General features: G+C 46.9%; 1 protein-coding gene across 4 annotated transcripts; it reads left to right on the plus strand.

The window, feature by feature from the left end:
- The first annotated feature begins 2,272 nt into the window (after positions 1-2,272).
- fam168a (family with sequence similarity 168 member A) lies at positions 2,273-13,234 on the plus strand. Of its 4 annotated transcripts, XM_067246784.1 has the most exons (9): positions 2,273-2,429; positions 4,254-4,351; positions 7,346-7,454; positions 7,886-7,977; positions 8,139-8,219; positions 8,888-9,033; positions 9,196-9,373; positions 9,520-9,653; positions 9,828-13,234. In XM_067246784.1, the coding sequence occupies exons 3-8, from the start codon at positions 7,393-7,395 to the stop codon at positions 9,630-9,632; spliced, it is 672 nt and encodes a 223-aa protein (XP_067102885.1). In that variant the 5' UTR covers positions 2,273-2,429; positions 4,254-4,351; positions 7,346-7,392; the 3' UTR covers positions 9,633-9,653; positions 9,828-13,234. The 4 variants fall into 4 exon arrangements, with proteins under 4 accessions (XP_067102885.1, XP_067102888.1, XP_067102884.1 ...); XM_067246787.1 differs by lacking the exon at positions 7,346-7,454; XM_067246783.1 differs by lacking the exon at positions 4,254-4,351.
- The last annotated feature ends 627 nt before the right edge of the window (positions 13,235-13,861 follow it).

A 13,861-nucleotide genomic window follows, 5' to 3' on the forward strand; every position in this document is an offset into this window, starting at 1 on the left:
ATCACACGCCATTGTCCTACAAAGTTTGTCTGGTTCACAAGTCCATTTATTGGTGAGAAGCCTCCTCCCCTGCATATCAGCTGTCAATATGATCGATCCCAGAGACAGAGTGCGCGTGCACGTGGAAACTTACAGAGTTCTCCGACCCTAGGCTTGACCATATGATTCACTCAACACAGATGAGGTTTATTGCACCTCTAGTATGATAATTTGTTGATATGATAGTTTGTTTACGTAAGCCTAGTGTCATCTATAGGTCATGTGGGGAGAGTTCTCTCTACTGACAAAGGAATGCTAGCACCAGTATTTTCAGAATATAACCTTACATTCTAAATTTCTCCTACACGCGGTCTATGGTGCTGCACTCCTGGGTTTCCACAGGGCATAAATGCCAACTAAAAAATATATAGATTAGAGATAGAGATCCAAGAACAAGAGCAAGTCATTGAGCACAGCCGTTGGCGCTTATAAAACTTGGATCTAGAGAGGGAAGCTGTCCAGCCTACCCTGAAGGCTCCAGCGTACTCCTGCCACACAGCCCCCTAGCGACCAGGAGGGTCCTGCCCAAGGCACCTTGCTGCATGCTACAGACACCAAGCCACTACCCCCAGAGAACCACCACGGCTGCACCTAGAATGCCTAGCTGCCCAAGTACAACGAGACAACACAGCAAGACACCTACCTCTCCCAAGTCCAACTAGCTGTCCACCTTAAATCAAAATAAATCAGCGGCATAGATAAGGACGTTGTAATCTGCAGTGTCTCTTCACCGTCCTGCTGAGTCAGCAGCACGGATAGATACTTTGTGGTCTGTATTGTCTCTTTATTATTACTGCTGAGCGGGCTTTACAAGCCAGTAGCATCTTCACTAGCTCTTTACCTTTGCTGTTTTTGTGCTTGTGTTTGTGACCATTTTCGTCTATCCATTTGGTATGATGTGACTGTAATGCAGAATAGAATTGTTACAGTGCTCCTATATTGGCCCAAATGGGTGTTTTTTTTGCTTCCCTCCTGAAAATGTGTTACACACATAAGTGTTTGTATCCCCCCCTCCCTTCTTCCCCTCTGTGAAGCGCATTGTGTTGCCTCCTGGTATGAAATGTGGTATATAAATAAAGTTTGATTGATTGGGTGAGTTCGAACTGGTGCTGTAAAAACGGATAACCTGCCACCCACCTGGCCCTGACGTTCGAGGGGAAAGTGGTTACAGACTGTGCTGCTCAACCTAACTTCAGCCCCACCAGACCTCCAGGCCCTGACCATGGTGTTGGAGAGGTGAACCCTCCATCATTCATACAACGTCCACCCTGCCTGACAGACCACTGTTTGACCCACTGACCTGTGACTGCCCAGCACCGAAAGCCAGAGCCGTCCCAATCGATCACGAAAAGGACGATGGAGTGGTTCAGTGAGGAGACTGGTACCTCCAAGGCCAATGCACACTGGTTAGCTGATAAGGTTAAGATCAAGGTACTGTATTTGAACTGCCAGCTCGATGGTCAACCCTACCAAGCCCTGGTAAACACAGGGTCTATAATTTCCCTGGTGCAACTTCTGTGGCATAGCTGCCTGCCAACCAAAACCAAGCTGATGAAAGGGTCAGGAAAAAAGACTGTCATTAGAGGAAAGAAGTCAGTGCGAGGAGAGAGCGGTGCGAGGAGAGAGCGGAGCGAGGAGAGAGCAGTGCGAGAGAGCAGACAGGACACCGCTTGTCACAATAAAAACATCGGAAAATATTGTCCATGTTGCCTTATTTATTTTGAACACGAGATGGTGCTGTTCTACTTCCATGATAATATCTCTAGGTATTTTCGTTTACATATAGGGTTCGAGTTTAGACTGGTATCAAGATGAAAATAGGCGTAGGTATACAATCGTTTGTTTTTTCTCTACGGCATTTGAACTGTAGCCGAGGTTGTAAATAATGCGCACGAAAGATTTTGAGGAAAAACTGTTTTGGTCATGAGTACAAAACGTCATAAAATAACTCCAATCAGAGTAAATGTGTTGTCTAATATCAATAATATCAATTTTATTAGTGCTGTAAAAGTTTTACATTTACATTTACAGTCCCTGACGTTGTTCTACATCACCATTGCTAATTATCTGACATACCTTTCAGAGTCAGTGCTCTATCATATAACACTGTTTGCAAGTGCCTTGTACCCCCGTCCCCCATCTCTCTCTCTCTCTCTCTCTCTCTCTTTCTCTTTCTCTTTCTCTCTCTCTCCCTCGGCATCCCCATCCCCCACCCATTGCCTGAGTGAGAATCTCTGTTCCCAACGCCGCTCGGAAGCCCGAAAATCTCTGGAGCAGAGCGAGTTTACAAATAGACAACCAACGGTCATCAACGTGAATCTACGATCTTGAAGAGACAGCAAACCCTGAAATATCACATCAAAAATCAATTCAAATACCACGTTTTGTTGGTAAGTTTAAGAAATCGCGCAGTATTTAATGTGTTCATTTCCAGCTAACGCGTTAGCTAGGCTCATTGTGTTCTCTCCAATTGTCTTGACCGCTGTAATATTGCTAGGCTAGCAATGACACAAAAATGCATTGCAGCTAAGCCTTCTAGCTGGCTAGCCAGCTAGGTAGTCTGGTTATGATGAGTTATGATTAGAACATAGCTAACCGGCTAGGCTAACGTCACTATATTAGCTATTTGCCAAGTAACCCGTCGTGTGGAATTATGTATCATATATGCTGTATCATATATTTTTTTGTAATGTGAGGTTGACGAGATAACGTTGACGTGAGCTAACGTTATGTAGCTAGCTCGTTGGGTCCATACGCTGAAATGATGGAAGTAAGTTAGCTTAGCAAACTATTAGCAAACGTGATGGGATTTCTCCTTGTTAGTGCATACGTGCGTTGGAAAGTGATGCCCACACACACGCTCAGGTCGTGCTGCTTAGGTTTTCACCCCTCGCAGCAGCAACCACCACGGTAGCTAAGAATGGAGCGGTTTTTCAAAATGGTGTCGGAAGCTAGTGTTTGTGACCATTTTTGTCGATCCATTTGGTATGATATGACTGGAATGCAGAATGCAGCAGGAGTCGTGCGCCGTCTAGTTTGTCACTGGCGGATGGACAGACTAGCTTTCTAATTGTTACTTTATAAATTACATGTACTGCACCAAAATCAGATATTTTCCTAACATCTCTTTTGCCATTTTATAAAACATAATACGTATCTGTAGGTTAGTTATATTGGTACTAGCCAGCATCTTGACTACCACTCGGAATATATAGACAAACGTGGTGACTCGGCCATCATTGTACATTTTTGTGGATTTTTTTTAACTTTTTCTTCCAACGTGGTCATTTTGCTAAATTCTTTAGAACATTTTATGGAGTTGTCAGCGGGCAGCACCATATCTCCGCAATATTTAAATTAAAGTGCTTATCAATCGCATTAATTGGTCGGATCTTTATTAGTTTTAACCAGTGTAGGTTAAGTTGTGCAAATGACAAGTGTATAGGTCCTAGCTACAACTTTTGAGCAAGTGAAGTTGCACCGCTGTCCTGAGTCAATGAAACTGGAACCATGTTTACGTTGCTTAAACGCGGCGTGGTTGAATTGTAGGCCAAACAATGCGGCCATAAAACTGTCAATGCAGCTCCTGCCTGCACGACCAAATACTTTTCTTATCATTCCGCGTCTGCATGAATAGATCATTAGTTCATTTGTTTTCAATTGACCAGACCCACCAGAGAAAATGTTGACTATTAAGACTGAAGAGTTTGTCATGTCAACATGACAACGTGTTGAGAGAATAATTATCTCCGGAGTTATATACTGTTGCCCACTGGAACACGTTGTTAATTCTAGGTCCTGTTTGAAAGAGTAATTCAGCTCACCTGTTCATGAGACAGGAATGATAAGGGGATTGAATGCATGAGACAAACATTGCATTCCTGTTTCACATCTGTAAACGTGTAGAATCTAATTGTACATTGTGCTATCTGCATGTTAGCTTTTAGGCAGCGTTTGACTAGGTGTGATTGATACGTTTGAATCAGGTGTGAATTAAGTGTGTTTGGTTTGAATCACATTCAAAGGTTATAGAGTATTGCACATTGTTGTGACCTGTAATTGTGTTTTTATGTGATTGAAACAAAAGAAGCCCTAGAGTGTTAGCATGTCAGGTAGAATTTGAGCGTGTTCATGAACCAATTGTGCTTTATGTGGCTATGGTTCCACAGTTTAAACTGTGTATTCACCCGTTTTCTCTCTGTGTTAATAAACAGGCCCTTAAAGCATGAGTTGGACACTTTGACTCTAAGGAGCTTGTTCCATCATATTTCATCAGGCAAATCCAAACCCAAAGATAAGGCACAACTGAAAGGTTGGTTTTCAGTCCAATGACATTCAGTTATGGGGAGACGAGACACCTTCACGCTGGACCAAGTTCCTCCCAAAGACCATCTAGAACACAAAAGCCAGTCAGAAAATGTTCAGCCAAACATATTAATGTAGCCAGTTAGTATAGTTACCCCTTGAAAAATAAGAACCTAAGAAAAGAGAGGTGGCTTGCATGAGGAGGTTAGAAATACATCTCCGCTGTTGGCTGTCCTAGATCAAAAATAGCCCAGCAGCCTTTTGGAGCTACACCCTCAGGGCAGCTTTGAAAGGAAGGCATTTTATTTTATTATTGATACGCCATGATAGCCCCCCCCCCCCCCCCCTCCTCAGAAGGCTGCTTCATGGTGTAAAACCAGTGAGAAAAGTCATCAGTGGGATTCGATGGTAAGATTAGCAATACTAATAATAATGCAAATATATTGGTATGCACTTGGGATTCATTGTTGTTTCTGAACAGACTCCCTGTGCGAACGTGATGACATGGTAATGCCAGGGCCTGTGATGGCTGAGAGGGGGAGGAGGGGGTGCCAGCCAGACATGTCTATTGTACATGTTTTCCTTTAAGGAGTGGGAGTGATAATGCTTTGTGCTGATAGGTTTATTCATATGCCATCCTCCCCTCCCCCCTCTCAGAGTAGATCACCCTCCAGGCTCCAAAATAGTCTCCCATCATTGAATAGAAGGAACATTATTGCTGTTGTTAACACACACACACACACCTCCCGTGTCTCGCCTGTGTTGTGCTTGAGGGGAACAAAGTGATGTTAGCCTGGAACTCTGTTTCAGACTAGATTAAGTGACCCTGTTCCAGCCAGCCAGTCTGACAAGTTCCTCTTCGTCTGGTTGTCACCGCCGTTTCCCTGAACCCTTTTCACCCGGGGGTGGAATTCCATGGATATCCATCCTTCGAGTCGTTGCTGGTTCAAGCGCAGCGACCCCAGGCCGCTCTGGAGTATGTTACACTTAAGAGTCCCCTTTGGTGTGCAGCCCCCTGTCTGGGGCCTGGCGTGGAGTGTGTTATGCCTGATCAAGTCCCCTTAGCCCAAGCACCCTGTCGGGGAGTCAGGTAGGCCAGACCAAATGCTGTCAGTACAGGGGCTGTGAACAGATCAATGTATCATCAGAGTGTGTGTGTGTCTGTGTTCGCGGAGACGGGAGAGCTTCGTGGCGTTTCAGACACCCAATGAGGTATCTGTCAGTCACTCCCTCCAGGAATGGAAGGAGTGTTTCTCTCTCCCTCCCCTCTTTCACACTCAGCCCCCCCCCCCCCCCCCCCCCCCCCGTGCGTTGGTGTAGGGTGATTGTCCTGCGGAGAATGGCCTTTACAATTGGAGGTTGCGGTGGAGGGTGGACTGAATGGAGGGGCTTAGGTTCAGAATGGGCCCTTCACAACCAGGAGCACCTCATCTCACCCCCCCCCCCCCCCCCCTCCACTAAAACAAAGCAGGCCGCCACTAAAGACCCCCACCCCCTCCCTACCGACTCACACCTATACATGTACCACATGGGCCCACCTCACACATTCACAGATAAACACACCGTCCCTCCCTCTTTCTGTTTAGGAACAGTTGGGGGGGGGGGGGGGGGGGGGGGGGGGTTCCATGGGTCGAAGGACCCCTCCGGGTAGTTAAGCCACCTGTCTGCTGACTGGCTGTCATTATGCGTTAACCTAACAAGCGAAAAGGGGGTGGGGAGGAGAGGTCAGACTGGAGGTGAAAGGGAGAAGAGTGGGGGGTAGGGGCATGCTAGAGAGACTGGAACAGGAGGGAGGTGGGGAGGGAGAGACAGGTTGCAGTCAGGACAGGAGGGAGTAGCATTTCTGTACGGGCACCTCGCGCGCGTCGCTGGGTAGAGAGGGAGAGGGAGGGAGGGAGGGATGGGGGGAGAGGGAGGGAGGGAGAGGGCTGTTTCCTATTTTGGGAGAGGGAGCGCGAGACTGGAGGTGAGACGAGTGTGGGAGGCGAGAGGCAGATCGAGACGATCAGACAGGTGATCAGAACAGAGGCTTGTCTGATGCACCTAGGTAGTCTCTCCCCACTCCTAATCAGCAGCAGTCGGCATGGAATTGAGTGTGTGTGTGTGTCCTCTGACTCCTCATCCTCTCCTCCTGCTAGCAGTAGCTTGTTACACTGCAGGATGGCACGCTGTCATACACAGGGCTCTCTGTGTGCATCTCCCCACACTCTGGCCTCAACAGCGATGCTTGCACCGTCTTCACTGTAGAGTCAGGAGCTGAATAATTTATACGTGCCCCTTTCATTTCTCACTCTTTCTAAGGGTGGGTGTGCATCTGTGTTAAAAGCCTACAAGGAATAGCTGAATCAAATACAAACCTTGCTAATTTTTAATAGTTTTGGCGTCACACTGGCCAAGACACTGGAACCCCCCCCCCCCCACCACACACACACACACACCTCTGTTTCCATTTCCCTGGTGGGTATGGCTCATCTATGTATCGATCCATTGCTTGGCAAACACTTCTCTCTTTCTGTTACACACTACCTCTATCTGCCCTCTCTCTCTCGGTGTCTCTCTCTCTCTCGATGTCTCCCTCTCTCTGTGTCTCTATCCCCCTTGTCTCTCTCTCTCTCTGTGTCTCTCTCTCGGTGTCTCTATCCCTCTTGTCTCTCTCTCTTTCAGTTTCTCTCTCTCTCGGTGTCTCCCTCTCTGTGTCTCTATCCCCCTTGTGTCTCTCTCCCTCTTTTTGTTCGTCCTCTCCGGTGTTTGTGTGTCTTGTCATTGGCTGATCTGTTCTTATTTACAGCACATGTCATGCACACAGACACACACACACACACACTCTTTGTCGCTTTTAACACCTCACCTGCACACACACACACACAAACACACATGCAAAGCATCTGACCCCAACACACACACACACACTAACCATTTGCTTTGCTCGGTGTGCTCGTCTTGTGGTGGTTTTCTCTGCTCTGTCCATTGTAATCATGATCTCTCGCTGTTTTAATTTCAGATTTGCATATCCACTCCCACCTCCTTCCTCATTTGCATACAGCAAGAATGGCGAGCGGGCACCCTACTGACAAATACAGTTTCATGTACCAACCAGACACGCACAAGAGGTACGGAGACACACACACACTCACGCACACGCACGCACCGTCTGAGGCAGACGCACTCGGGTGAGTACACACGAGGAGGAGTGACACAGGGCATGGTGATTTGACGGTGTCCACACACACACACCCCCACCCCGTTGGAACGGCAGCTCTGTTCTGCTGGGGGGACTCGAGGGATCGTGCTCAGCTTACAGCTGTGTGTTTATAGAATTTGGGAGTGTCAACGAAAAGGCTGCGCGTGTGGGAGTAGGCTTGATTATTTAGCGGCCGTAAGTCTTCCACCTCTGCTGTTCCCTCCCTCCCTCTCATGTTCTTCCTCTCACGGTCTCACTCCCTCTCTGTCTTTCTCTCCCGTATGTTCAATATCTCGTTTTCTCTCAACCCCCCCCCCCCCCCCCTCTCTCTCCCATCATTTCTCTCTCTCTCCCTCCCAGTAAGAACAGGTTACCCTCCAGTATGAATCCTGTCTACAGCCCAGTCCAGCCCGGTGCCCCCTACGGAAATCCTAAGAACATGGCCTACACAGGTGAAACACACACACACTTACAACCCCCCCACGCACACACACACACGCGCGACACATGGAAGAAGGGTCCCGTCCCCCCCTACCTGAAAGGTCCGATACTCCATGCCTGTCTTTAGTCTGGGAAACACTTGTCACATGTCCCATGCTTCTCTCTTCTCCAGGCTACCCTGCAGGGTACCCCGCGGCCGCCCCCACCTACACCCCCAACCTCTACCAGACAGGCAGCCCTGGATATCCCCCAGGTGAGAGAGCGCCTCTCGCGTCACCACAGGTTGTGTGTGTGTGACAGTGTGTGTGTGTGTGTGTCTACGATAAGAGAGAAGTCGGCCGGTCGTCAGTTGGGTAGATGTGAATGGAACTGTCTGGAACATGGGACCAGGTGACAGCTTGCTCACGGTCCTGTTAGTGACGCGCACGCACGCTGTCGTCGGCAACGCCCACACGCTGCTGTCCTCCTGCCCCTATAGCAGATGGGCTGATGCCTGCACCCATATGCTGTGTGGACACCACACACACACACACACACACAGGTTTCCATGATCAAGGACACGGCAGCTCGTACACGGACACCTTTACGCTTTTTCCATTTTTTTGCGTACGTCGTGATTGATGGAAATTATGGAAAGAGTGTGTGTGTGTGTGGTGTGTTTTTGAGAGGGAAAGAAAGCACGCATGCAGTCAAGTCCCATATTCACTGATTTCCCTTTGTTCCTGCGCTCACTGGCGGCGTGTTGTGCTTTCATAAGCCTTCAGTAAACATGACCTTCAGACGCCACCTTGTGGTGGCCAGAGTGGACTGCACCACAGGAAGCAGGGAGAACAAACACGAGCTGTATTTGAATAGGCCGAAGGTGATCCACGAGTGATTTATATTCTCTCTTTCTTTCTGTCGCTCTCTCTCCCCCTCCAGGATATACTGCAGCAGGTACTCCATATAAAGTGCCTCCCACCCAGACGAACGGGGCCCCCCCACCATACACCCCTACCCCCAACCCCTACCCCACAACCATGTACCCCATCCGCAGTGCCTACCCTCAGCAGAACCTCTATGCACAGGTGAGCGCACACACACACACTGGTGAGCACTTCCACACTCACACACCCAAGTGAGCTCACACATTTTGTCACAGTCCACAGGTTGTACTACCGCCTGCACACGCACACACACACACACACACACACACCCTCCCTGTGTAACCTGGTGTGTGCTTCTCCCAGGGAGCCTACTATACCCAGCCAGTGTATGCAGCCCAGCCCCATGTGATCCACCACACCACCGTGGTGCAGCCCAACAGCATGCCCTCCGCCCTCTACCCCGCGCCCGTCTCCGCTCCCAGGAACAACGGCATGGCCGCCATGGGCATGGTCGCCGGGACAACCATGGCCATGAGCGCCGGTGAGTTCTGCAAAGTTGCCCACGGCGATGTATTTGGGAACGCTGACTCCTTGCTGGCGAGTGTGGCGCGAAACCCGCCCGGCAACGTGGGCTTCGGTGGGGTGGCGCCGTTCTGATTGGCTGACATAGTTCTCCGCTCCCTGCAGGCACACTGCTGACCACGCCCCAACACCCTCAGATCGGAGCGCACCAGGTAACCGTGCCAACCTACAGGCCTCAAGGAACACCTGGATACAGCTATGTCCCCCCCCACTGGTAGAGCCCCCACCCACAGCGTCATGTGAGTCCTCCATCGATGATGCTCCTCTTCCTCCTCATCCCTTCTCATCCCCCTCTTATCTCGTCTATCTCCTCTTCCTTCTGTCTTTCAATGTTGGTCTGACCTTACTGTCTACTTGTTGCACTAGAACTGTCAAACTTTCCTTGACATTCTGATTGCCCCCCCCCCCCCCAGATCTGGAGTCCAACATCGTATGCAACTACTCGAGTCTTATGCGGGCTTCTACTGGTTACCATGGAAACCCTGCACCTGTCTGCAAGAACAAGAACCTAAAGTGCAACTGCCACTTTATACATTCACTAGTGTTTATACAACTAAAAAAGAAGCTGCTTGTTTTTATTATAATTTTTTCACTCTTTTACTTTAGTCTTTTATTTGCCAATTTGAAATCGTCTACAATTCTTTTAATTCTTTCTCTGATATACCCTTCATTCCTCCACAAGGTCATTCCTTCAGCTCCAGAGTGCTAACGGGTGTGTGTTGTTCCGCTGGTGTTCTACCTTCTGTCTGTGGGTTCCCCCCCCCCCCGACGGTGCACTGAGCGCTTCAATTATCTCCACCATCTTAATCGTCATACTCAACAACAACGACAAAAACGCCACGCTGCCAATTGACCTAACCACGGTATCAGCACAGGGTTTGGATTTCATTCATTTTGACACTCCTTTAAATCGTGTCTTTCCCCCTCGTCTGTTCTTTTTCATGAAGGCGAATTTGTCTGTGGCTGACTCCTCCACCTCCTCCATCTGTGTTCATCCTCCTTTCTGGTCGTCGTCCCTCGTTTCATTCCTCTGGTGTCAGTTGGTGGACCACTTTTTGACCAAGGTGGTCTTCCGGCGTCTGTATAGCCATCTCCTGACCAGACGCTGCTGTTCGAACATGGTGGACTGTCCCGGCCAGAGCCACAGCACTTACACTGCACACTGTCCCGGGAGTGTCCCAGTGTCCACACTAGCACACTCCTCAGTATGCAGGACCCTTCTAGCTTCACACCGTGTTATTTACTAGGTCTGCATGTCGGCCATTTTGACTGCTTTGGACACTCCATTTGGCTTTTTTTTATTTTTTAAGGTTAGCGTCGGCTGATAAATTATTGACTCAAGATGTGGCTGCATTTCTGTAACACTGCGTGTACATGGCGTGGTCACTCATCGTCACGTGCTTTTTAACATGCGCACCCCCCCCCCCCCCCCCCCCCACGCGCGCGTGTAAAGGTTTTGTCATATTGAAACCAGTAACACGAAAGAGGCACTTCATTCCGTCTCTTTACGTTGCTAAATTGAAGACACGCATGCAAACACATACACACGACATAAGTAAAGGTGCCATGCGGGGACATGTCACTCAAAGCGTCTCCTGTGGTGCAGAGATAAAGGGATTAGGTAGTAGTACGGGGTGGGGGGGGGGGGTGGGAGTGGGAGTGGAGTGGCATGTTGGGTGAAACCCAGGCCGTGTTTCAGGGCATAGCAGCAGGAATCCTGGGAACTGTAGGCTCTTAGGAGCAAAGCTACAGGTCATAGCAACATATTTACACAGAGGAAGCCAAGTTGTTCATTGCAATAAACAGGAGGGAATGCCTCCTAGGCATTGTTTTATGACCGTTTGAAAGTGAAACTGAGATTCTTTTGCAGGAATAAACTGTTAAAATAACAATAATCAGCCCTAATTATGAAATGTGGGTGTTGTATCCAGCCCCCAGTCCTTGGTAATTAACAGTTACTGTAATAAACATATCAACAAAAAAGTTATGGAATATCTTCGTGAAGAATTGTTGCACAAGCAAGCAAAAACATGACAATTCATACTGAAGAGCAGGTCGTTTAAAAAAAAGGGGTGGTTTTTATTGTGATTTAATAAAACAAAACGATAAAATCAGTGTTTTGAGAGATTTAGTCCTGATAATGTTTGTAGTTGTAAAATAGGCTAATACTCAACAAATGCGTGTATGATTTCTATTCATAAAAATCTTATTTAATCAACCACTATGTCAGTGTTTTCACTTGGCAATGGGTGGAAGGTGTTTTAAGTTTATCGTTTAATTTTCCCTCAGTGGTTTTTTGAGCTTATGGGTCAGCGTCATTCAGGTGTAGTACGCACTAGTTTTGGTTCTAACGAGAAGAGCAGTATATTTATAGTGAGTGCTGCAGTAATATGTTCTAGCAAAGCATGGTTGCATCAACGTGGCAGCTACTGTTTGTCTTATTGCTATTTCCACCTTTTCGAAAAGCTATATTCAATAGTCTAATCTCTAAGGGAGAGAGAGAGATGTTCATAAATAATTTCATTATGAGCCCCTCTTTGTGCCATATGTTAGTAGCTGTCAATAAGGTAACTGAAGTCTTGTTTTGGTATCTGGTCTCTGGTTTTTACTCTAATGGGGGGGTCTCTCGTTCAGCCATTGGCTTCATTTGAACTTCCTGTGTTGTCTGTCAGGTCTCTGTGTGTGTGTGTGCTCCTGGTGTGGTATTCGTCTACTGTCAAAGTGATGTGTTCTGCAGACCCCTCCATCAAACCCCAATATTCCCCTTGCTCTGTCCGTTCATTTCGACCTTGGCCCAGAAGGAACCCCAGCACCCTCCGCAGAACGTCCATATTCAGCCCAGTGTATGTCCCAGCTTCAGTCTAGAATGTTCTCAGAAATTGTGAATTGCTGGTCTAATACGCTCCACCGGTTTAATAACTGATCCACATACCCTTCCCAGGGTGTAGGTGGCGCTGTTGTCACATGGCTTACATACACCTCATCGTGCAAGCTCTGAACTCCCATTAGGTGAAGGTAATTTCATTAGAATTCTGCCTGAACTTTCACCTGCACTTATTTGAAAGGATTTACAGACACATTGTGTTTTGGGGGAAATTGACGTGTTCATCATCGTGGTTTTAATCAACAATTTCCTCACTGTTTTATACATCATTCCAACTCTGAAGGCATTTCCAAAAAAATTAAAAGATGTTAACTTGGAACAAGGATAATTGTGCTTTCTGTTTCCCTTTTTCTTCTATTCTGTACTGCACCCATCCTGCTCTCTCTCTCTGCCTTGCAGTTCTTACATTGGAGCAGTTTTCATAAACTCTTAACTACTATCAAAGGAATAGTAGACTCATCATCTTCAATGTTCTACAGCTTTTAAGTTTGGTTGTCGAGAGATTTATGAACTTCAAATTTGACACTAAATGTGATGCAAAAAGTGGAATTTCCTTGTCTTCCATTCTACTTTTGTCCCTGGAGCAAAATAAGGAACAACCCACCCTCGAAGTTTGGTACCCAGTTTGCACAAACTATGGTTAACGTTACCATGCAGTTGTGGCAGACTATGGCACAACGTTTTTTTGGGAACGTTGTGAGAACTGAATTGTATGTTAGCTATTGGTCCAGTGTTTAGGACCGACATCAGGCTTGTGATATGAAGTGTAAATCTGTTTTTAATTTGGGTTTTTAAATGTTTTCGTTCACATTTTTGTTTTGTTTTTTAGATCAGTTAGTGATCTTAGGTATAACTAAGCCAAGTTTGTAATTGTATAATATTTACTGTAAGATGTAGAACATTGAATAACTATTAAAATTTTCCTATAAAAGGAAGCCCATCTTTGATCTTATCTGTTATTTTTTTTCCAATTCAGAATAAACAATGTTAAGAATACATGAAGAAGACCCGGATTGCTACAGTACATGGTGGAACCTGGAGGATCAGCAAAGCTGAATATGCAACAAAGTACACGATTGCTTTATAGGACAAGACAATGGTTATTTTGGTGCCCTAAAATGGGGAAGCTATGCACAAAATGGGACATCGTTTCTCAATGGTACATCCGATATATCCAAACTTTTGACTGGTTCTGTACATTTGGAAATACTCAGATTAAATCTGACACTGCAGTTTTCCTTCAACATTGCACAAAACCAAAACAAACCATGTCCAATGACACTATACATTTTCTCGAGCAAAAGCTGCTAAATAAAATGGTGCAGAAGCACAGTTGTTGACTTTAAACAGCAATCAACTTTTCTACAGGTTGATTTATGTGGACCCAGTATGAGCTGTCCTGACAGGCTGTTCTGAGTAACAGACCAAGCCTTGCTCGTGTGTATCCTGGTGTGCCTGGGCTTGAAGCCTCATGTTAATGCTTGCATGATTTGGGGTGAGAAGGAAATCAGCACTCTATTTGAATACTAGTTGGTATCAACTAGGATCTGTTATATGTCTGTA

The sequence above is a fragment of the Osmerus mordax genome, chromosome 11, assembly GCF_038355195.1.
Source record: "Osmerus mordax isolate fOsmMor3 chromosome 11, fOsmMor3.pri, whole genome shotgun sequence".
Lineage (NCBI taxonomy): Eukaryota > Metazoa > Chordata > Actinopteri > Osmeriformes > Osmeridae > Osmerus > Osmerus mordax.